Source organism: Pararge aegeria, chromosome 8, assembly GCF_905163445.1.
Source record: "Pararge aegeria chromosome 8, ilParAegt1.1, whole genome shotgun sequence".
Taxonomy (NCBI): Eukaryota; Metazoa; Arthropoda; class Insecta; order Lepidoptera; family Nymphalidae; genus Pararge; species Pararge aegeria.
This window is the reverse complement of record NC_053187.1, coordinates 11,590,493-11,614,184: the sequence shown is the minus strand read 5'-3', so window position 1 is coordinate 11,614,184 and position 23,692 is coordinate 11,590,493. Positions and strand designations below refer to the sequence as shown.

Below are 23,692 nucleotides of genomic sequence, written 5' to 3'. Positions count from 1 at the left end.
ACAATGGGAATATATCAACGGGAGTGTGCGGGCGGCAGGACGCGGCAGTCGTCTCGCAGACGCCGCGCCGCGTGCCGCCCGCACCGCGCGCCGCGCCGAAATGGATTGGGGCATTCGTCGTAAGTTGGCACAGTACAACTATTATTAGGGCCCGCGACGTTTCGCTCCAGCGGATTCGGCCACTTCGGGCGCCGCCGCCGCGATCGAAGCCGATAGTAAACAAACGCATGTGGCACCGCATAGTAGTCCGACCGGTGTACCCGCAGATGCCGGTCCACTTACCCGTGTTGGTATTTTTAACTCGTTTCGCGGTTCGATGCCCGTTGGTTCGCCGAATCAATATGCATAATACCGTCCTTGAAGGTTTTATTTCGCGAAAGTTTATAATAGTGCTTATGATTTCGTAGGGTCGTAAGTTTAGGTCCCCACCTACTACTAACTTTCGCCGCACAATCGTAAGTCTCAAAACTTGTTTTGAACTTTGTTACGCATGATTTCATTCACTTTCTTATCTAACGGCGACTTTCTAAGCTTATTTTATTGTTACTATATAAAATAGCAAAGATGTGATTCGTTAAGCATCAGTTTTATTCGCGACTGTAAGGGACTGTTATATGGACCGCTAAAATAAACCTCATAAGTAACTGACCTTTAGCGAGCTCAACAACTACATAACTATTTGTTTACCGTGTTTGTCGTCCCTAAAAGATGTGTTCTGAGGAGTTTATTTCACTACGTTCTCTGTTTTCGATCATGATAATTTCTATCAATATAATTTTAGTAACAAATGATATCCCAACCATTTGGGTGGCTGGTATTTTGACTGCCGATCGTTGCCGTGGGCAGCGACCCTGCTTTCTGAGTCCAAGGTTTTTGTGATGAATATGAATTTTTTTAGTTTCTGGGTGTCTATCAGTATATTATTAGTATTTATGTATATTATTCATCAGTCATCTTAGTATCCATAACACAAGCTTACGCTTATTTTGGGGCTAGGTGGCGATGTGTGTATTGCCGTAGTATACTTATTTATTTACTCTTCATACACCGATTCGCTTTTTATATGCCGATGATACATATAGTAAAAGTTTCTTTATGTGGCGTTCCCTCTAAGGTTTAATAATATGCTTGTCGGTAGATAAATTCATCAAGCAGCGTGTGTGCAGGTAATACTCATGGGTAATTAAAAGAACCGCCCATAGTTTACTAGCTTAAAAAAAAACCTCTGTCAAGTACGAGTATGACTCGTTCACCTAGTTCAGGGTTGAAACCTTGGAACAATAAGATTTAATCATTTTCAGTTTTGGATAGTTACATAGGTTGTCAATCGCTATATATAAAATTTAATTATTTCAGATTTTTCGCATGGTAAACTTCGGATATAAGTAATTCAAAAATGAATAAAGGATTCTTTTAAATGTGTTCATTTTTTATAGAACACCAGCTACTTTTCTATTTCATGCATACTATAACTGAAAAAAAAATTGTTTGCCTCCGGGTTAAAAAGAACTAATTTATAAGTTGAATTTCATACTGCATTTATAAGAGTAGATTCATTAATAATTAACAGCCTAACCTAACAGTCCACTGCTGGACTAAAAGTTTCTCCTAACAGGAAGATTGTGTATTATTTTATTAAACTAGCGAAGCGCACCGGCTTCCCACGAGCGCAATGTAGATACCAATGGGGGCATCCTAGGCAGCGCACAAAAATATTTTTTTACGACACAAATTTACAAATCTTTCAATTTCTTTGCTTTTCTCTATAATATATGCATGTTAACTTAATATAAACCTTCCGCTTAAATCACTATCTATTGCTGAAAGCTGCATTAAAATCCGTTGCAGTGTTCAAAAGAACTAAGCGTACAAAATGCGAGGACGACTTTGTTGTATACTATGTAAAGATACAAGTTTTTTCATAAAAACTTTACACGAGAAATATAACCTATCGATTATTGCTTTGCCAAATTAAAAACTATGTTTAAAATTATAATATATTGTCATATTAGTTATAACAAAAAACTTAATTTCTTACAATTATAACGACGCTAGTATTTACAGTACAGTCCACTTTCAAAATGATATACCTGAAGCTTAAAGTTGGTTTTGTATTTCTAAATCTCTTCCAAAAAAGGGTGAAGATTTACGTTTTAAAGTTTATTTTTTACTTGCTGGTATAACCTGTATAAATCTCTCTTATAAATTAATCTCCAAGAAATAAACTGTTCTATTTTTCATTTTTAAAATAGAAGTCGCATGATTGCTATTTGTAGTAACGTGTTGGCAAAAATGAGAAAAAAAAATGGTACGCGAGTTAAATATCAGGTCCATGTCGTTTTGGATGAAAACATTTTCAACCGATTTAAAAAAAAAGGAGAGGGTTTTTAATTCGACTGTTTGTTTTTTTTGAATATTCGTTACGCGATGAATCCGTCAATAGTGACGTCAACTTTTACTGCCTTTGCATTTGACTATTCCAGCATCAACTAACTGCTCTTGACAACATTTTTTTTTTCTGAAACAAACTTGTACTAATTAAAAAAAAAAAAAAGGCTGGAAAAGTCTACTGCACGGCATTTGAAGATGTCTTTGAAGTCTTTTACTGCTTCTTAGGAATCAAAGTTTTAAAAGGTCTGGAAGATCTGTAAAGGTCGGGGGCCAAATTTTACCAACGTCTTTGCACACCATGTGGCCAAACGAAATGCAGAAGCATCGACAAACAGCATCTCATTAATTTCGATTGATTGTCTACTCATTTATCTATGATTATGTCACGTATTGCAGTTATTGTGGTTCTAGGTACCATTGAGCTATAGTAACACCAGCAATTTTATAGGATTCACTTCTCTACGTTGTTTGAACTAGGGTCCCCCGGTTTCAATGACGATTCAGCAAGCCTATGAAGGCTTAGACGCCGGAAACTGGCAGAGTGTTGCTTAGTTCGTTGACGTAAACATTCGATAAGCTTCTTTTGCCAATTTGCCACAAATGATGCAATATTGTTTCGAACACTAACATTAGAAACTAGCATCTAGTTTGGCCGTAGTTTCGACGGAAAACCGCTTCAATTAATGCCTTTGATTCTCATTATAAACCTTGTTATGTGGAATGTCCATTAGGTCTGTTTTCGTGATCAAGATATCAAAAACGAATGCTGTTGGACCAAAAACTCACTGTACGTTTGTTAGTAATTAATTGGTTAAGGTCGGTAAACGCTGTTAATATTGGAGCCATTTGAAACGCGTTGTTCCCACATGGATACACATACTTGAAAATAACGCGAATTGTCTTAGATTCCATGATTGCAAACCCTTATGATATTTTAGGGTAATTAAATAACTGATGTTTAGAAAAAAAAAATAACATAGTAATAAAATTAATCAGATATAATAATTCTTAGGCACACCTAAGTAATTCCAGTTCAGTGGCCAGCTCGGTAAAACAGCAATTCAATTATTGTTACACCCCATGAAAACTTTCACTTGAAAAATATAAAATATACATTAGGGGTCAATTATTCCGCCGTAATCCACAGTTGCACTTTGGTGAACTGAATTTAAACGTGGAATGAAAAATTAAAAACACTGCTAAGAATCCGTAAATTTCATTTTATTTCATTTCATTTTAAATGCGAAAGGATGTTTGTTTGTTTGTAGCCTTAACGCTTTAACTAAACATCCAGTCAACTCTATTTTTTTAAAGTTAAAAAGACATAGGCTAGGAACACAAAAGGTTCCCAAGGGATTTGTGAAAAACCTTAATAAAGGCGGCCGAAGAACGCGGACAACAGCTACTAAATCTATATTTGTATAGTTTTTGTTAAATAATAATTATGTTACAACATATCGTTAACATCTATTTGAAACCACGCGTAAGACTTGTCCTAACATCGCACTAAAACAATATGTGTCAGTATAAATTGAAATCTTTCGACAAAAGACAAAATAAGTTTCTAGACTGTTCCTATTTCAATTATTTACGAAACGAGCCTTTGCCCATTGTTTCAGCCGCGTGAGGTTAGCGTAGGTCTAGGTTGGTGTTGAAAAAACTTAAACCATTCATATTCTATTGAATTCTTCGCAGCGATAAAAGAATATATTATTGTTGAACATATTATCCGATCACGATTTAGTATAATTTATGGGAGAGCAAAAATCATAAAGTACCTCTATTGAAAATTTGAAGTAGTTTTTCTTAGTTATTTATTAAATCATTGCGATAAAACGAAAAACACTAAGGTACTAATTTAGCTTTTTATAACCAGACTGCACAAAAGATGAGCGCGTGCAAAAAAATTATAAATCGTGAAACAAATTTTTCCAAGTTCATGAGGTACTCGTAAGTTATAATTATTTTAAGCATTGTTCTACGAACTCCAGAAACCGAGACTTCTAAGTAGGTTACTGAAATTTATAGTGTAGGATGGGCAATGCAATTCGGTGGATTGGGACGAGCTGTCTCTGAGAATAAAGGGTAATGACACACAAACAGACATACGAATGGAGAGACATATAACGGAGTTATCCTTTATGGATTAGTTTTTTATCGGAACCTTTGTAGTATCCGAATTTTACGGAGTGAAAAATATGATATAAATATATACCTTTGACTTTTCTATAATGATGAGTCATTACCACCAAATTAGTTAACATATCACGAAAACAGGTCGGGTCTCTTCTCTAAACTCCCATAAAACAACCTCTCAAGACAGATAGGTCGAATATTGTGTTAGGAAAAAGGCTTAAAGGAAAATTGATGTTAGCGATGTTTAGTCCTGTTTTAGGGTAAATTACTTTTGCGGATGGCAAATACCCAATGCGGAATATATCTATAAAACCTCAGGGACATTGTATTTAATACACATTGTTATTGCTTGTTCACATTGACGTCATCATGTCAAACGTACTTATTGGAAATTAGGATCTCATACCAAGCCTTATTGGCGGCATACCTGAGCTCCAAGTCTGCTATTACAATTATAGTATCTCAGTGGTCGATAACTGACGAAAAGTAGTAATGAATAAATTTATTAATTAATTATTAAGAACCATCCATCCACACCTTCTCTCTGTGGGAGACTTGTGCCCTGTAGTGGGCCAGTAATGGGTTGATATGAAGTTGTAAGTCTTACCGTTATAAATAAACAATGAAATATTTAAGAAGAGAAAAGTAATGAGAATCGGAAACACTCTGCAAGAAATCTGCTCTGTCATCGAACAATATTATATATATATATATACATACATACATATATCAATTAAAAACTAGTAAATCGGTGGTGACTATCCACGTGTCTCAAAGAACACGTGGGTAACGTTAACGCACACCATACAAGCATTTTGGATGATGTATTCTCCAACACCCTTTCTTCTATGAGTTAGGAGGCCTGTGCCCTGCACTCTATTATAGGCTGATGAAAGATAGCTAACAATAGATTTTAATCATGGAAGGCCTACAGTGGATCGAGCTTTATTTTATGGAGCTGTGTCCCCTATTCTCTCGATCCTGAAATTGCGTTAGAAACGGATCACGTTCCACATTTGGAAAGGTCACCTCCTCACGACTATTTCTTTCTTTATGTGCTACTTTCTTAAGCGATAAAAGATTTATGTATTTTCAACCATCTGTAAAAGGATGAATTCCATGCAGTATCATTGTAAAATATGGGCATTAGAATCTACTGTAATTCACTGACAATAGGTGATCAAAATTCGATAGGCCTTAGTTTTTAATAAATAGCTCATATTGTATTTGTAGATTAGAATATAGATAAAAATGTAATTGAGCCCTTATGTAAAGTGAGTATTTACTTTCAATTACTAAGCCTTGTTTGTAACAAAGGTTTTAAGCAAATTGATGACGATTGATAACGACCAAGATACCGTGAGGAATAACGTAAGGACAGTTGAAAACTATTTCTTAATTAAATAAGAGTAATCAGCACATTTCTCAAAATGCTTATATGCACAGCAATTATATAAATATAAATCCGGCATAAATCAACTATAGAAATGTATATTTTTTAATCTACGAATTGGTATGTAACCACTGCCTTATTATCTATAGATAGGTAAACATTAAAGTCTAGCTCCACACCCATGGGAGTTGCATAGTTAAAGATCAGCTCTTTCTAAGGTCGTAGTGCCTCTATCTACCTATAGTCTACAGGAAATATTTTATACTGTACATCAGTAAGAGGTTTTGCTCTAAAAGGCCACTTAACGTTAAAGTGAACAAGCTTTTCCGAACCTTGCCGAAAATCGGATAAGAAAGCTCTCAAGTTTGCTATCTAAAGTATGGTACATTATAATATCATAGTAGGTATGATGTACTGTTAAAGTACATATCTAATGGCAGGTCATACAAATGTATGACATACGTAGATATTAGTTGCGTATGTATGCGGTCGTAAAATAGCCACTCCTGTGGGTCGATCGATGGAACATTTCAAAATAAAATTTTGCCTACCTTCAACATATTCATACATGTTATATAGGTATGTTTATGGTTTTTTATAATCAAAATTTATTTTTGATAACAAGGAAAATATTTTTAGGAAAGAATATTTTTGCGGATGGCAAATGCCCAACGCTGGTATTGCCTTAATAAGAATCTCAGGGACCACAGGGTCCATCAGATCTTATACGCAATACCCTTATAGGTAATTTATTTTGGTCAAAGGGCTCTACCACGGCAAATACTGCTCTACCCAGCAGTATGCGTGTGGACCTCCACTGTTACACTAAGACAGGCTGACCCGCTTCAATCACAGATCTATGTTGTATCCGTCACACAAAATTTAATTTACAATAGTTAATTAACTATGTACTATGTACTTGTCTCTAATTTTATATAAAACCTACTGCTTTGGAGAGCAGCATCTAGGGACACATTAATTAGTCTTAATTTTATGAGTCACGTAAAGTTTAAATTACAGTATGTAGTTATTACACTGGAAGGTCAAGGACGGTTAACACTTGACATCCATTTGTTGTGATACTTAAATTATATTATATATTTCGTGTATCTCGAAAACAGCTCTAAACGATGTGAGTAATGAAGTTAAATTAGGTTTTACATAAAATTGTTATGCATAACCTGATTAAACATAAAAAAATATATATTTTATGTAGCAGAAAAGCGGCTGTAATACCAATAGTTACCTTGAAAAACCAAAACAAAATCCCAAGATTTAGTTGAGGTTTTGGTTTTTAATCAGGTTATCCAATATCACGATAATAAACAACAAGCGAAGCTTTGCCGTTTAGCTATATATAAAAGTCTGGTAAACATAATACGTCCTGGTAATGATACGTTAAAAGCTTTTTGAAATATAAAACCTATTCTTTCTGCTCGTCTCAACTTATATTTAAAGTAAACAATTGAAATTTAGCTCTATCCAGCGCTGCATTTCACTATACAGGTGCAGTGTCGAGTGGCTCTTGTTTTCTGAATACCGCTAGGTGGATGCTGCTTGGAACAATTTCCATCTTGAATTTTATCTTAATTTTTATATTTTTTTTATGGTCGGCCGGGCAGATTTTTGTTAGTTATTTATATTATTATTACAATTATTTAAGATACACACTTGTGCTAAGAGTACGTACTTGGACAAATTCGGCAGATTTAGATAATTGGATACATAATAAACGAAAGCGTTAGCATGTACTGTTTTTATAACAGTTTGATTTTCGACAGCCAATTTGGTTGGCGATCGAAACCTTTCTGAAGTTATATCATTATCAATAGCCTATAACTGTCCACTGGATTCAAGTTATTTACCAACAATGGGGACCCAACGAAAGGGTTTGTCGGTTTGTCCATAACCACCACGCTGGACAGACAGGTTGGTGATCGCAGTAGATGGTAGCCGTATAGATTACGCTTCTGTCCTTTCTCCATTACATTCCTTTAGTCAGCTTGTACGATCCTATCGGGAAGAGTAGGAAGGGATATGTATTCGTATCTGCCGTCAATATTATATAACCTAATTGAATTGCACTAACTTCAAGTTTATGATATGCAGCTTCTCTTACCGAAAGCAAACCAAAAGTTAGGATAGGAATTCAGCTATCCTAACTTTTGGTAGGTACATGGCCCAAATCGGAGCTTCAGTTACATAATATTTCAGTATAGAAAGGTCACTATTGTGTTTATGGAAGTTACATAGTAGGTACTCGTAACTATATTAACAATGGAGAAGCCACTCCTGCCAGAGGTCGGTCAATGTAACAGCTCGGAATACAATTTTATTTCCTTGAGTCAATCAAGGAAATAAATCAGAATCGAATCTCTGATTATGAAACGACGACTTATCCCAAAAAATTACATATACAGAAAATTACATATTATTGGATTGTATTTCTGATATATACTAAGTAATCAATATCACCTCGATAAATATAAATAATATCAGTGTTTAGAAAATCTAAACATGGTATTTTTTATTCCACTACAAGTCTGCCCTTGTTTGCAATCTCACCTGTGCTGGCAGCGAGCTAACCTGTTAGGGGTATGGCATATACGTTAAATACATACAAACTAATCGGTTTCTACGAGGCATCGTATCGGAACGCGAAATTGCATGGTGGCACCTCTTTTTCTGGCGGAAGACCAAAGTAAATTCAGAACTATAAATTAGCAAATGGCCCCTGCCTGGGTTTAAACCAGGGCCTTGTTATACCACAACGCTTACCACTCGGAAATAAAAAGTAAATTAAAGCACAAAGTAAACTTAACCATTTAACAAATTATACTATCTTCCCCTAAAGAACCCGTAACTGTTCTGTTCATTTACACATCCGCCGTTGTTTTTCGGCGATGTGCGAAATAACGTAGGGTATTGATTTTCACTTTAGTTACTGGCACGAACGTTTGGACGTAGGTATGTCTTCATTAATAAAGCGTCTTGAGTCACACGTAGGTATTGAAAATAATTTCAGTTGACGTATGCAAACACGAATTAGGTAACATAACTAAGTGTCTCATAAGTTTATTCCTAAAAGGCAAGTTTCATACAACCACAGTTGCTAAACACGGTTAATATCACTAACACGTGATAATTATATATATATATATACCTATACATAGCTATAGCTTACCAAACCGTATATGAGCAGCGTGGTCCTATGAGAGCAGAAGAATTTGCCTATCTCCAGAGTAACATATTAAATCAATGCCTAGCACTGTGACAATATTAGGCTGATCATGATGAATGATAATAAACCTGTTTAATCCTCACTTATATTATAAATGCAAATGTGCGGTTTTTAGTAAGGGCCTTCCTTAGTCTTCAGGCCATAACTAAGACATTAATCGAAATAATTTTTTATTACCCAGAGATGAACGGATGGCTTCTTTAGTCCTGGAAAAACATAAAATTCCCAAAGACACACAACATTGCATAAACAGGCGTCTTTAAATAGTGCACTGTTCGGTATTCATGGTCATTTCTTATTCCTGTTGGCATAGTTTTTCTCGAATAAAACGTGATCGAACAAAAATTTAATTTATAACTATGGCCCTTAGAAACAAACCGCCCTTAGAAATAACCGCTTGTTAATTTTTTATCTCAACGAATTGATAGAATAAAGCTTCAAGTATCGCAGACTAATCGTAAGATAACCTCAGAAGCCCTCCGGCTATATATTTCACAAACTCCTCTGTTCGAATTGGAAATGACGGAAGAATTTTACATGTAACAATTAATAATATTGGTAATTCAATATTAATGTTGCAGAGTAAAGTGTGTTGCCGTTCAAATAAAAGAAACGATTGAGTTAGAAATATTATGAGCTTTAAAAAATTGGTCGAGGTTCGGGAATGTTATACCACGTATGCTATTTTACGTACTCAATGGTAATGTTAATGTTAATTTGAACTAAATTAGTTGATTATAAAAGCGTTTACTTGACAATCCTAGCCTCAGTATGCTGCCGGCATTACTGTACTACTGGAACTACCGTATCACTTTTTTACTCTGTGGTATTACTATTAGTGTAGGTATGTAGAGTTAATAACTTATGCATATTACATATGAGAAATGAGGACTGGCTATCGCCTGCTATAATTTGCCACCCATGCATGCTTCAGTTTATGTTAAATGGCTGAAAACTAACATAATTTTTAAATCAATAAAACTATTAACATCGTTCAATCGAATTCGAATGTATTCGTGTCTATAACTCAAGGCCAAAACTTCTCCATTCATAATCATGAAATGGTTGTGTTCCCACTGCTGGGCACAGACTGCTTCTATTATAAGAGCTTTAGCATCTCTTTCTAAGGTCATCTCCATCATTAAGGAATACCAAATTGCTCATATGGGATCCCACTCTTCTTATTTCTATTCTTATTCTTCTAGACTATTAGTATTCCATTATTATAGTAGTGACATACCTACGTTACTTCGGATAGCGTAATGATAAGAACATGGAGTTGGTCTAATGATTTATGATAATGCAGAGAGATTGCATAGGCATTCTTCAATTACAGACAATAACCCCAACGTGTTTATGGGATCTTTCGCATTTTTTTGACAAGAACTATATTAAATACGCTTAGAATTGAATGGAGAAATAATTTAGAAATTTATTTTAAATTTATTTATACACTGGCGGACCCTCGCGACTTCGTCTGCGTAAGGGTCAATCAAAAAGCCAGAATAGATCTGATACTAACATCTTAATCATCGTGGCTAGCTATGTACCTATTATTTTACGTGGTATACTGAGTTTAGTAAGTTGTCATTATTTTAGTTGATACATACATACATACATACATACATACATCTATACATCCATACTCACAAACTTTCGCATTTATAATATTAGTAGGATGATACACATGCATTCGATCGCTGTCCCATATGTCTTGCGACTTGCTGTTATTTATGAAGAGTTATGTCCTTAATCTCCGACAATATTTATCAGATCCTTATTAAAATAAAACGATGCATGTTTGATAGTATGCACTTCCAAATAAAAAAAAGAATTATTAAAATCGGTTCAAATTTAACGGAGCTATAAAGCAAAATTGATAAAAATTATATCCCATTTCCCGGAGGAAACTTATTGTATTCTATATGTTGACCCGAAATATCAGCTGCCACTATACCAAATTTTATTTAAATCCGTTTAGTAGTTTTCACGTGATGCCCGGACAGACAGACAGACAAAAATTAAATAAAAATCTGTTTTGGACTCCCGGTCAAACTTTTTAAAATATATTAAATGTACAGAAATCGTCCAGTTACAGTTTTATTATAAGTATAGTGAAATTATTAATATTTAGCTGTGCTTATATTTTTGGCCCTACACTAAGATAAGAACCCGAACAAGGTACAAGCTTTATAGAGTAGTAGATAATATTTTTCCATCAATAAGAAACAACAATAAATCTGTATCACGGAACACAGGTGTCTTGACAAATTGCCGTCATAACTCCTCTTCTTACGACTATGTAAACATAAACCATAATATATATTTTATGCAGTTTAAAGAAGAGCGTAAACGAGGGTGCAAACCAGTTGATGAAGTCTAATAAAAAAGATTGAAAACTTTGAATGGCATGGAGAGAGAAAATGGGAGTTAATCAATGCAACTCGATTGTTTTTAACCGTCTTCCAAATAAGATAGGAGTTCTTAATTCAATGAGTTTCCTCATATTACGTAAGTATAGAAATTAGGCTCAGCGACGTCGTGGTTAGGCTCAAAGAACTGGAAAATGCTGGTGCTGATAACACTAGCTTTAAAGAAAACCATACAAAACTAACCCAACCTTATTTATTTTATCTAACCCTAGTTTTGTTCCCCTAGTTAGAGTTCCAGTAGCCACCTACTCATTCCATCAACAGATCTGCTCCATGCCATAATAATATTGCCATCCAATTTACATACACATACAAAATTTGAGCCAACCGGAAAGTGGTTCATATTTAACCTTTTTTTGATTACAGACTGACAGACACTGGTGAAACTCATAATAGTGCACAATATTTATTTGCTTTGTGACTTTTTAAGCAGCATGTCTGTTATTTTTATAAAACAAACTTAAAAAAAAACTTATTTATCCGTGTAATTTAAAAATAGCAACTGACCCTAAAACCTTGATGAACAATTAGGTGAGAACTATATATAATGACCTAATACACACGGCACTCCCCCTTAATATAGAGTTGTTGATTACCTTCAATACTGTGTACAATTCAATATGACGTAGAATAACAGCAGTCATTATTAGATCGCCGCATGGCCCGCCGCGCTGTTTTCAAGTTGGGTATCGAACACAACTTCCCCGAGCTACCTGGTCATGACTCGACTGAACTTAATTACCATTATCTATTCTGTGATTATAGCTAAATGTTCTTTAACCGATCATTTAGCTCGCGGCTGCGATACGGGAAAAGGGAACTTTTGCTTGGTAACTGAAACAAATAGCTTTTTCATCGTTTTTGTGAGTGAGAGTGCCGTCTTGTAAACTATAACTGACTCACGTAGGACGTGAAAATATGTTATAAAACTTGTATTATTAACGCATTCCGAGCTTAGAATTTTATGTTATACCTAAAGATACCTGACTTGACCTGATAATGGCCGTGATTAAGTAAATATTTCATTTACTTTTTGATTTTATTCTCTTTCCAACTGATAGGTCAAAGTTATTTAGATTAAGTTCATAGAGTAGGGACTTCGAAAACGAAATTTTTTATTACCTGTCTTAAATTTTAAACAATCAATAAAGTGTACTTATTGATTATTTTAAATTGTTGAAAATAATAAAGACACACTTACATACAGAAAATATCTTTTTATTTTGTTTCTATTTATTTATATTCAAACTTGTTTTCTTATTAATATAAAAAAAAAGCAATGGAAAGATTGTTTTTATTATAGGAGAAGTTCGAAAAAATATTGTGTACAATATTCTAGTGAGCACTTTTAATAAGCACGATCACCTACATAAAAGTTCTGAAAATTTCTCATATTGAATTTTCTGTCTAAACTTTTGTTTGTATTGCTACACGCTCTTTAACAAAGTAGCCGTTAAGTCATATTGACAGACCGTGATTAATGAAGTAGCAACTGTTGCCGACTTTTAGGTTGAAGTATTGTTCTCCCTCACAGGTTTTAAATATCCTAATCAAAAGTTTTGTAACTTTTTCAGTAAGTCTATAATCGTTTAAATTATTATTAATACTTTCAAGGGCTAAAACAAAACTATTCTAAATTTTAAAAATGCTTTATAAATTTCTACAACTATGTTTATATCTGTGTTGGCATCTTTTCAGCTTCATGTATTTGATTCTGTTTTCATATTTTATAATATAATATACGCAGTGTAGACTAGGTTATATTGTTTTGATTTACAAATTTTGCTCCAACTAATAATTACACGTAAATTATCTTAATTAAATGATGTTTTATTAAAATTGTTCATAATATCATAGTATGATCTTCGTCAGTTTGATTTATTTATGGGCTATATAAAAAGCCAATTTTGATCAGACTTTGTTCGTAGATCGTTCATATGAACTATAATAATTTTGAATACAGAATCAATAAGTTTTTAATTTTTCAATGAATGTAAAAACATTAAAATTCCAACCGTCTCTATTGGGCATAAAATATCAATCCTTACAAAAATCATGTTATTATCAATACATTCTCATGTAGATAAATCGTGTCCTTACAGCATGTTATTTGGATTCATAGTTTAGAAAAAAAACAGTGATAAAAGTAAGAATTAAATGTTCGGTCTAGTACTATTATACTATTACAACAAATAATTTAGGCATGTTACTTGGACTTTGAACTATGTTCAGGAGATAATGAAAAATTTGAATATAAAACGGGATGACTATAAGTAAGGTACTCATGGCACGGATAAAATGCTATATAACAATTAAGATACGATCCTCGTAAACATCTAGTCAACTATATAATGCACGCTTACATTCTCAGGCTTAAATATAGGATTCGACAGGTATATAGATACATATAAAATATAATGACAAATACACTATGACAATGCGCAATCGCTATCTAGCTCCAAAGGAAGCGTAGCTCGTGTTATGGATACTAAGTTAACTAAGGAATATTTTTATTTATTAATGTCGGCTGTCGATTACTATAGCTTAAATAGAGCACTACCTGTCTAATAGTTAATATATTATATTGTCAAATCTTATATAGCGTAGGTATAAATACCTAAGAGTCTTCAACATGTTTTATGTCCCTGGAAAACACTCGTGTTTAAATCTGGCAAGTAATTGAAAAAAAGTTTAAGGTATTAACTTAAAAAAAAAATCATTTTTTAATTATTTGCAAGATTTAACGAGTGTTTTCCAAATTGGAAATACAATTTTACAATGGGGCAGCCGACATGTGTAGATATTGTCTTGGGCTTCGGTAAAGCGTTACGAGCCGCGGGAAGCGACACAGCAGACACTAATGATGTTGACACTAGACGTGAACAAGTTCATAGCACAGAGCTTTCCGCGCCACTAACGTCTCGCTCGAGAACTCTTAGCCTTATACGATCGTACTTTCAGTGGCCTGCCTTCTCAATGTCCAAAAATGTATTTGCAGTCATATCAACTGACTATACTTACCTAATATCATAAAGCTTAGCTATTTGTGGTGAAAAATTTTATGATCTAGACGTCAAAAAAAATACAGTAGTTTTCACATATTAAGGGCAAAACGTCATGAGTTACTTCAAGAGTTACTTTTACAAATTACAATACAAAATCTTCCTTAAAATTGGCCAAATAAACAAATTGGCTCATGCCAGCAAAGATTTCGGTGTAAATGAAATGCAACTTTCAAGACACTAGTAATAAAAAAAACAAATACATATCTATCTTAATCTATAAAACAACAAACTATTTAGTTATTAAAATAAATCTTTAAGGTTAGGTACTCGAATTTAAGTAAGAAATGCATTTAGTGACGCAATTCCTAAAGTTTTCGTGCAGTAACTATAAATGTGAAAATACATATTCTTTAATATCACAATAACCTATAGTTAACGGTCTATCTGTTTGTTTTGTAGCTATTTAAAACTAATAATGTAAAATACGGGGAAAATATCTGAGCTCAGCCACAAGGTTATATGCTAGCTGAGCCCTACGTATGTTACTAGACTTAGCCCTTTATTTTCATAGAGCATAGGTGCAACTTAAGTATCTTACTTAAAAGTACGGCCTGAACTAAAATGTGTCCTGCGCGACGGAGCGGGCAGCGGGGCTGGTAAACGTCTACAAAACGTTCGCCAGAGTGGCTTAGTGCACGCTCAGCGTTCGTGTTAACTGTTTACGTTTTTATTATGGCGTCCATCCAATTAATCATACGATATAATTTCGTATGTATATACATAGAAAAGATGATGTGCGATTGAAAAGCCACTAAAGTTAAAAAAAAACTTCATGCTACAAGAATTTTAATTTATAATATAATTTTAAAGCGCATGTTGTTTATAATCATAATTCGCGTTTATCCTGAATCTACTCGTATATTCAAAATAAAAAGACCAGATTCAGATTCAATACATTATATTACACTTTATACTACATTATGTTTCAATACATTATATACATTTGCTTAAATTCCTCCTTCTAGCGGAGCGCTTGGCAAATAAAAAGTACCGAATGTACTAGCTACTTAAACAGGGATTGGTCCATTTTTCTTTAGCGCTATAGTTTTTCGAAAACGGTTACGATTGCAAGCTTCCAAAACTTATACAAAGTGTAACTGGCTTAAAGTTGCACGCAATGGCAAACGCACAGCACGCCGCAGGGTCCGAAGAAAGAAGAAGTTTCAGCTGTTAACAAGGCCAATGACGTCAACGGAAATAATTATTGTCGACCGCATTAATTCTTTGGCGAGCACAATGCGGTAATCCCTTCCTGATGTCATTCTCATTATCAGTTAAGAAAGGCACCTGCTATTTTTTGCGGCTCTTGCATATTTCGCAGCGATCTGTAATAAACTTGAAGACTCTGATTGTTTAATTCTGATAAACACTTTTTTACTTCTTCTATTGTTTAATGGCGTTCAGGTATGACACTGAGACACCCTTTATTGCTTTTTGCCAAAGCCACGTAAAGAGGAAATGCCACGGATATTGTTAAAATATTATTATGATACCAAGGTCTTTTACATTACACTAGACCCGTAGTAGTGTCATTAATCAGAGTGAAATCTCAGCCTAATAATTCTTCATGGAATGAAGTTTCCAGTTGTAGTAGAATCTTGGAAATTGAAACTTTAACAAAAATTAGATGTTTTAATTTTTACGCTGCCCATGTATTTTTGAATTTATAAAGTGGCAATCGATGATAGGTGTGTCAATTTGTTTCTAGGCTCCATCATGTTTCACGTGCGGCGGCGACCGTCCGATGCTCAGCCACGGCGGCGGAAAAAGAAATCCGGCGCGGGCACGGGCAGCGCGCGGCCCGGGAACGAGCCTATACTCGTCGAAGTGGCGCCAGACGGATCCACGCTTGAAAATGGCCGTCGCGTACGGATCACAGACCTCGTTGAGGTATATTCAATATTTATACATTAATTTGTGTTTTATAGTACACATTTTTGCATACTGTTGTCCGCGTTTTTAACGGTTTTTTTTTTAAATTTACAAATCCCGTATGAACCGTTTGCTTTCCTAGGATAGCCTATGTCACTCTCCGTCTTTTGATCTAATTCTTTGCCAAAAATTAAGTAGATTGGTGGACAAACAAACAAACATTTTCGCATTTATAATATTAGTTAGGATTAATTGACGGACATAGCAGATGATGAGTGAAAAACCATCATCGCCTATAAGCAGAGCAATACTTCCAGGAACACGTCAATTTAAGACCATTGACAATATCACTATCAAGTATGTAAGCCGTATTAGACTTCTATGTACATAATATTATATCACTAACAGTGTTGTTCATAAAAGTATAGTGAAAAATATTAAATGTATCATATAGTGAAGTTTATCCTAAGAAATGTGTTCCAACAGCACAAAATAAAAGATCCACCCATACCTACATGCAGGCCGCATTAACACAGTTTCGCGATCCGCACATTGAATTTGAATTAGCGGTGGCTAGTGGCTACACCTCTCGCTCTATGCGCGACACGTACCTTCCTAGCAGCAACGAATAACGATTCACATAGATCGTTCAAAAGTCATGACATTGACTCGGATACTGAATAATGTACAATAGACCATTCATAGTTGAAAACGGGAACCTTTATTTAGAAAATCAATCGAATCAAAAACTGCATCAGCAAAGTAATGCAGTAAAATTAAAATGGGACCATATCTGATGTTTAACGCACTAACAAAAAAAAGAATCATTATAATCGGTTTATAATTAGCACAGTAATCGAGTAACAAATACACAAAGAACATACAGTCGATTTGAGAACCTCCTCCTTTTTAAAGTCTGTTAAAAAATGTTATTTTTAGAACTTCACTGAATTAAAAAAAGAGCTTTTTAAAAACTACGGACAACTTAAAACAAAAATCATTCGACTATGCTTTAAAAACACAAACAAACGCGGACGAAGTCATACCATTAGATAGCGCAAAAATATGTCTAAAATAATTTTAAATTTAATAAGTATACTATAGGTTAATTCTTACAAAATTGTAGAAATGGATTGGATGTGTCTTTTTTTCATTCGTGTCTGTCTATCTGTCTGTCAGTATCATGGCCGCGCATCACACTGAAACTACAAAATGAATTGAAACGAACTTTGCACGAAATGAGTTCACGGGGAAGGATATAGGATACTTTCTATCCCGAAATTGAGCTCAGTTTCTTTTGGGAGAGGGGATGAAAGTGTTTGATAATCACTCCGTCAAATGTCAACCGATTTGAATAATTTTTTCTGTACTGGTGATATACTATCAGCTAAGTTTTGCGTAAATTTCGTGTAGATCTTATGAATGTGATGCGAGATAGAGGACTGAACTCCTCAGCAAGCAGCAACAAACTCCAAGCTTAAGGCTTGCCGAAACTGAATACACAAAGTGCTGCCACATTTATGAGGACTTCAGTGCTAGGACTAAATAAAGGACTAAATAAAAAAATTTAGAAATGTTCTTGGTTAACGATTCTTCCTTTAAAGAATACCATTCTTTGTTAGTCATAGAACGAGACTGATGGATACCAAATTATCTTTTACATTTCTAAAGACGGCGGGCACCCATGCATTTACAGACTTGGGTCAACGTTGCTTAACCACCGCTATCGACTGATATGTAAATTCTAGACTCAAGCCATTCTTGAATGCAGGTGGGTTCCGGCAATGGCACCGCGCTACAGCTGTACGGGCCGTCGATACAGCCGCGCCACTGCGTGGTAGCGCCTGCGGAGGGCGGCGGTTTCAGCGTCACACCACTACACACTGACGCGCACGTCTACGTCAACGGAAGGCGGACTATGCACACACAACGATTACAGGTAACACCTGTTTGTTTAATATATAGCAATCAAGTCACCTGAGGTTTTATGAACAACACCAGAGAAACCACCCAAGTGTGCTGGCCTTTGAAGGAAGTTGGTTCCATAATTTGAGTGTGCGTGGGAGAAATGATCTACTATAACGGGCACCTGCATTTGAGGATCTTGAAACTGATGACTGCGAAGATAATTACATAAACGGCTGAGCTAATGAGACTGCCAGACAGCAGTAGACAGATGATATGAAGATAATGATCTTCATATCATCTGTCTACTGCTGCACATAGGTTTGAAGGGATTTCCATAGTCCAAAAGCTATGGCCGCTTCTTTTTAGCGGCGCCCAGCGCCCTTTTTGTTTGTAGTCGTTTGCCCTCCTTGTTAGGGCTCGAGCAGCGCTATGTTTACCAGTGAGGGGTTGGCGATATCTATAACATTGGTACTTGAAAACTGTATTAACACATAGGATGATTTTTTAAACCCGGAAATACCGCAATATTACTTGGTCACCAATGAAAACTACTAAAATCAGGCCAACCATCATAAGACGGATTGGAAGGGCTTAGCCATACTAAAAAAGGCCTGTTTCTCCGAAATTTAAAAACAAAATAATACATACATCTGTATGCAGAGTCCAACATCCGTACTAATTTAGCCAAGAGTCGAATACTGTTTAAAAATATACCTGAATAATACATTGCAATACTAGAATAGGTATTGTATGAGTACTTAACTGAACTAGGAAACCAGAAATGATGGATGGTTTGATTTAGATTTTGGTTACGCAAATTCTAATTCTATCGAATGACGTTAACCGGTTAATTTTAGTTTTGACGGTATATGAGAGTTATATGTATCTCTTGGATACACTAATGAAGCTCTCAATCTTCTCCAGTAAGTAGGTATGCACTCCGAAGCATATTGTATTCAACCTCGTTGCTGGCTGGATCGTTTCGTTGTGTGTACCAAATGTTGTCTCATTTTCATTGGGTTGCTAACAAACAGTGTATATGTTATTGAATTACAAAAAAAAGTATTATCACGAAAGAAAGTTCATCACTAGGCAGGCGATACAGAGGAAGGCACGTTCGCGTAAAACAGTTCAAAACTGCTTTTATATCCTGTTAGCTCGAATCTTGAAATTTCGACCTCGATATTAACCGGTAACCAACATTTTCCAAATTTTTTTAAATCGTTTGCTTTATTATCCGGAAATCAGTTACAACTTACAGTGAATTTAGTTGAAGTGTCGTATTCATTGGTTCGTATTCTTGTAGAAATTAGATTATTTATTCAAAACTAAATGACCCGTTGAAATTCGTACCACAAAGTAATCCTAAGTGAAAATGTTTATACAAAAAAATTGCAATTTTATCTTCGGGTTATTCCTACCCAGTATGTAAGCGAAAATACCTAAAAGAGTTTTTTTTTCGATACACACGAAAGGCAATTGTTTTTTACATACAGAAGATCTTATTATGAACTTCATGCAGAAACTCCAAGGTTACACAGTGCTCATTATGATGATAGAACTATGGTGACATGACAAAATATCCCGAGTCCCGCGAAACCAGCAATCTATATAAAAATCATGGTCTACTGCGTGTTAGACTATCGACCTGACAGTTTATGGCCTACATAGCGGTATCACAAAATAGAAATCCTATTTGCAGTTAATTTCAAAGGGATTTTCGGATATATTCTTTCATTTACGCCAAAATACCCTACCTTCGTGTTAAATTTGATGACTGTAGGTTTCGAGCAGTACCTTCTGCAAGCTTTATACGCTTACGCTACGCTTTGCAAGCTGAATATTCTTAATCGCTTTTGACAAGTATGAAATAAGAGCAAAATCATTTTAAGTCTGGTTTCCGAGATATAAGCTATCAAAGTTTTACAAGTATTCCTAATCGTGTTTAGGAGTCCTTGTGTATATTAAGCTGGTTCATAAACTTTATAGCGGTTAGAAATTTGAATTTGCCTTAATGTCACAATCGAATTTAGCGATACCAAAAACCTAGTTCATACATAAACATTTGCAGGAAAACCAGTTAGAACCTATATGTTTCAAAAAGTTCCGTCAATATCGTCACACAGACACAAACATTTTAACTTCCGTACATCGATTTACTAAAAAGCTTTAATTATGCATTACTAATAGACACTATATGTTTTTAAAATTTGATTGATCGAATTAACTTTGCTAGTTCTTTTACACTACCTTATCATTTAAGTTTTATTTAAAGTTAAATATATTCTTGTAAAAAATTACATAACAGGTCCAAGATGCGCACTGTATTTTTTTAAATAGACAAGAAAATAATGTAATACAAATGGCGACTTGCTATAGGCGTCCTTGTGGAATTTCGGTTTTCCCGCGGGACTTAAATATTGAATACGATACAAATTTCTAGATAGCTTCCTACATTTTTATATCTATGTGCCCCATTGGAGTACGTTTCAAAAATAATCTGTGTGTCGATTGCGAGTTTTGAGATTATCAATCAGATTGAGTTTAACCCAATTGTTTTTATAGGCAGTATAGAAGGTATCGCTTAAATTGCATATTGTAACGAGATGATAAGTCGGAGAATTTGTCCAAAAGGTGGACAAAAGCCAAAAGTGACAAAAATAAACAAAAATACGATCTTTATAATTTGAAGATATCGATCTTCACTTTAATATGAATTGAATAAAGAGATGCACATGCTGGCCCATTGTGTTGACGTAAAGCTGCCTTTATAAAATATTAAAGTGACTTGCGCAACTCCGAACCCTAGCCCGTGGCGTGTACTACACCCTGTGCAAACATGTATACACGCTAACAATATCCGATCTTTTCAAAGGCATGACAAAGCAGTTGAATTTACTTACATTTTTTCTTTCATATACTACATTTGTTGATTTTTAAAATAACATCTACACCATTTAACACGAATCTAAGCGCTTTTTTGATTTGATTGATGTTTTTTTCATTTCAAATAACAAGTGCTGAAGAATAATTCTCGAGCTTTAGCTTTAGCTTTAATATTAAATAGATATTTTCTAGCTAGGCACGATAATATTTTTGTAACTACCTTGAAATCAATTTAGTAGAACTTAAAACTAAAGCTACTGTTCTAAGAAGAAGCCCACAACAAACTTAGCCGGGTGTTCTTTTTGTTATTCCTTCTGTCGAATCGTTTGACCAAAATATGATATCCACGGGAAGGAGTGGGGTAGTGACAACTGTTTGACTTGCCACACCACATGGACTTTGAATAAATATGATTTATTCCATTATTATGTCTAAATGCCAAATTGATCATGGTTTTTTTCTGTAGCATGGCTGCTTGCTCAAATTCGGTCGAGTCTCGACATTCCGTTTCGTTGATCCTGCCCAAGAAAACATGATTAATAGAAATCTTTCGCAATCCCAACATTACGGCTCCGGCTCCATATACGACAGGTGAAGTGACTTTCTATTCAATCTTAGAGATATATGTTGTGAATAGATATTTAATACCATGCTTTAGAGATAATTTGCTATTACTCTATAGAGAGCTTAGTCTAGTTCAGTAGTAACACACAGAACACTATTAGCATTATTCTTTTTTTACTATTCTCTTTTTATTCTAACTTTTTTGATCGCCACCTACTTGTTGCTTCCTTAATCACTTTAAATGTTGTGTTCTATTATGTTTGTCATCGACCATCGTTGTTTTCTTTGGTTGCATGTTTCTGTCACTGGCTCACCGACATGCGCTTGTGTATTGCCCTTCCCGCGTTAGATCGCCGTCGGGTGAGCAGAGGAACAGTGGTGCGATGTCGCCGACCTCGCTGGCCTCGCACCAGCCCGACGCGCTGGACACCAACGCTAACGTGACGGATGACTACCCGCACGCAGCCAGCCCCGTGTCGCACGACTACGGATACAGCGCCAATGACGGGCTCCACAACGCCCCCTACAACAACAACACGCTCAAGCTCGACAATGAATCACTCATGATGTCGCAGCACCTCAATGATTCCAAGGATGATTACATTAGAGACGAGCATTCAGGCTCGGTTTACAACGAGCAGGATCACAGTACACCCGGCAACCGCGTTCCCAGCACACAGTATAAGGATAACTACGAGACGACGTTTGATCTGGACGGCAATGTTGAAACCAAAAGTATCTGTAGCGCTAAAAGTGGGGGATCGGGCCACGATAACAGGTATTTCAAAAAGCTCTTTTAAAATGACTTATCTTCATTCTTTGTCTGTTTTTGATATTATGTCACTTCATTGTTGTTTGTGCTACGTTAGCTTTAGTTTTACCTAAAACATTCATATACTTAGACACCACATGCACATAAAAACAATTTTTTATTGATAACGTAGTTCGCTATTGAATATAATATGAATTTAAAGTTACTGTTATCTATAGAATTGAAATAGTCCATCAAAGCCTTAATACACAATAGAGATTTAATGAAAGCATAACATTCATTCATTTCTCACAAAAAAAATACACTACACTGACTTCATGTCCCATTTCGAAGAAAACTAAATTATGTAACTAGCAAAAGTCTACTAATTCTAATCGATTTTCTACATACCAAATATCGTCAAGCATTTTTTTCAACTGCGTCGTACATATTAAGTCGAACTTTACAGTTTTCCCATGAGTATAAAATGTATTTACGTCACAAAATACATTCCTCGCGTAGTTACCGACTTCAATATCTACGGACTACGAATTCTCGCGAGAATTCTCGGCGAAACTTCCGACGCCTGTCAACTTGATAGGCGAGAGGGAAAACAAGCGCTATAAACATTTATAGCTCAACTGTCAGATCGGTAAGATCTTAGGTTCTTATCACATTCAATGAGCTATTGGGGTATCTTTTTTTTATTATAAGTTTTATGATAAGTTAAAGCGGAACGGATGGTGCGAACAGTAACACTTAATAATAGTTAAAGATTGTCTGCGCTGTTTTCTGTTTTTTTCGCCAAAGCGAGGGTCTGTATGAGCTTACAGAGGACCAGGGTTGACAAAGATAACTCGTGTGACAGGAGCGGTATGGGCAGTATAGCGCGCAGCGGACAAGAAGCCATCCTGCCTGCCGTGCTGGAGTTCCCCGAGGCGGGGCAGGCACAATTCCTGGCCGCCGTCATCACGCACCTGGATCCGCATGCGCCAGCCTTCAAACTTGCACCCGTTTACACGCTCTATCTTTGCGCCAGGTAATCTAAAGCAA

General features: G+C 35.4%; 1 protein-coding gene across 3 annotated transcripts in view; it reads left to right on the top strand.

Moving 5' to 3' along the window:
* The window catches only part of LOC120625555 (afadin), a 74,309-nt gene that overhangs the window by 29,364 nt on the left and 21,253 nt on the right, over positions 1–23,692 (top strand). For 2 of the 3 annotated variants that reach the window (XM_039892609.1, XM_039892608.1), the window contains exons 10-14: positions 16,367–16,548; positions 18,302–18,469; positions 21,791–21,915; positions 22,238–22,666; positions 23,508–23,678. In XM_039892609.1, the coding sequence (XP_039748543.1) occupies positions 16,367–16,548; positions 18,302–18,469; positions 21,791–21,915; positions 22,238–22,666; positions 23,508–23,678 (1,075 nt within the window). Of the gene's footprint in view, positions 1–64; positions 120–16,366; positions 16,549–18,301; positions 18,470–21,790; positions 21,916–22,237; positions 22,667–23,507; positions 23,679–23,692 lie in introns of those variants that run through there. The other variant, XM_039892610.1, reaches the window with a different exon arrangement.